Below are 1021 nucleotides of genomic sequence, written 5' to 3'. Positions count from 1 at the left end.
CTCTGCTCGGAGAGCTCTTCCTCGCCCAAGCCTTCCTCGCCTGGTGTCCTGGGGCCAGATGAAGGTGCTGCCACATCTTCCTCCTCCTCCTCCGGTGGAAATGCTGATGCTGGCAGGGACACCAGGTCCCGCTCGGTGGGGGAGATGCTGTGGCTTTGCTCGGAGTGCTCTTCCTCGCCCAGGTCTTCCTCACCCAGTGTCCTGGCTGACAGAGGCACCACTGCATCCTCTTCCTCCTCCGGGGACGCAGTGGTGCCATCCAGGCGGAGCTCGATGCCGCCGGGCCGCTCGTCCTCGTCGCCGCCGGAGGARGAAGAGGAAGAGGAGGGGGCTGAGGAGGCCGAGGTGTCGTCACGGAAGGCGAAGGCCTCGTCCGCCCCCTCGGCCACCGAGCTCTCCGAGAGGGAGCGCGGGAAGGAGGCTGAGGCGCTGTCCTCGTCTTCGGCCTCCTCCTCCTCCTCCTCGCTGGCGGCGGCGGCGGGGCCCAGGGCGATCTCCACGGCTTCGGCCTCGAAGAGCAGGCTGCCGCGGAAGGGCAGCAGCGCCGCYGGCACCAGCCCGGCCTCGGCGGCGCCCAGCAGCCGCGCCAGCAGCGGCGTCGCCTGGCCTTCCTCCTCCTCCTCTTCCTCCTCCTGCTCCTCTTCCTCCTCCTCCGGCAAGGCGAAGGCGAGCCCGTCCTCTTCCTCGGCGCCGCGGAGGAAGGGCTCGCCGGGCGCCGCCTCGCCGTCGGCCACCAGGTTGGGCGAGCAGGAGGGCGAGGTGCTGGCGGTGCCCGACGAGCCCCAGCTGCCGCCCTCGGCCGTCATGTAGGAGCCCGACGGCGAGGTGGGCGGCGAGCCGGGGCCTTCGCTGCCGCCCTCCTCCTCCTCCTCCTCCTCGCCGCCGGCCGCCAGCCGGGCGAAGGCCGCCTTGACGGGCGTCGAGGGCGCCGTGAAGAAGAGGTCGGGCTCCGGGGGCCGCCGCGTCTCCTCGCCCATGACGACGCGGGTGTCCAGCGGGGCGGCCGCCGGCGCCCGACGGG

The 1021-nt window shown here is 72.9% G+C and overlaps 1 protein-coding gene across 1 annotated transcript in view; it reads right to left on the bottom strand.

Annotated features, from left to right (window-relative positions):
• LOC146588547 (uncharacterized) overlaps window positions 1-1014 on the bottom strand; it is an 8528-nt gene extending 7514 nt beyond the window's left edge. The window contains exon 1 of the mRNA XM_085317801.1: window positions 7-1014. Coding sequence (XP_085173927.1) covers window positions 7-977 — 971 coding nt within the window. The 5' untranslated portion in view covers window positions 978-1014. The remainder of the gene's footprint in view (window positions 1-6) is intronic.
• Between the last annotated feature and the right edge of the window lie 7 nt (window positions 1015-1021).

The sequence above is a fragment of the Rhea americana genome, unplaced genomic scaffold (genome assembly GCF_003343005.1).
Source record: "Rhea americana isolate MKP2758 unplaced genomic scaffold, rheAme1 scaffold_508, whole genome shotgun sequence".
NCBI lineage: Eukaryota > Metazoa > Chordata > Aves > Rheiformes > Rheidae > Rhea > Rhea americana.
This window is presented reverse-complemented; position numbering and strand designations above follow the sequence as displayed.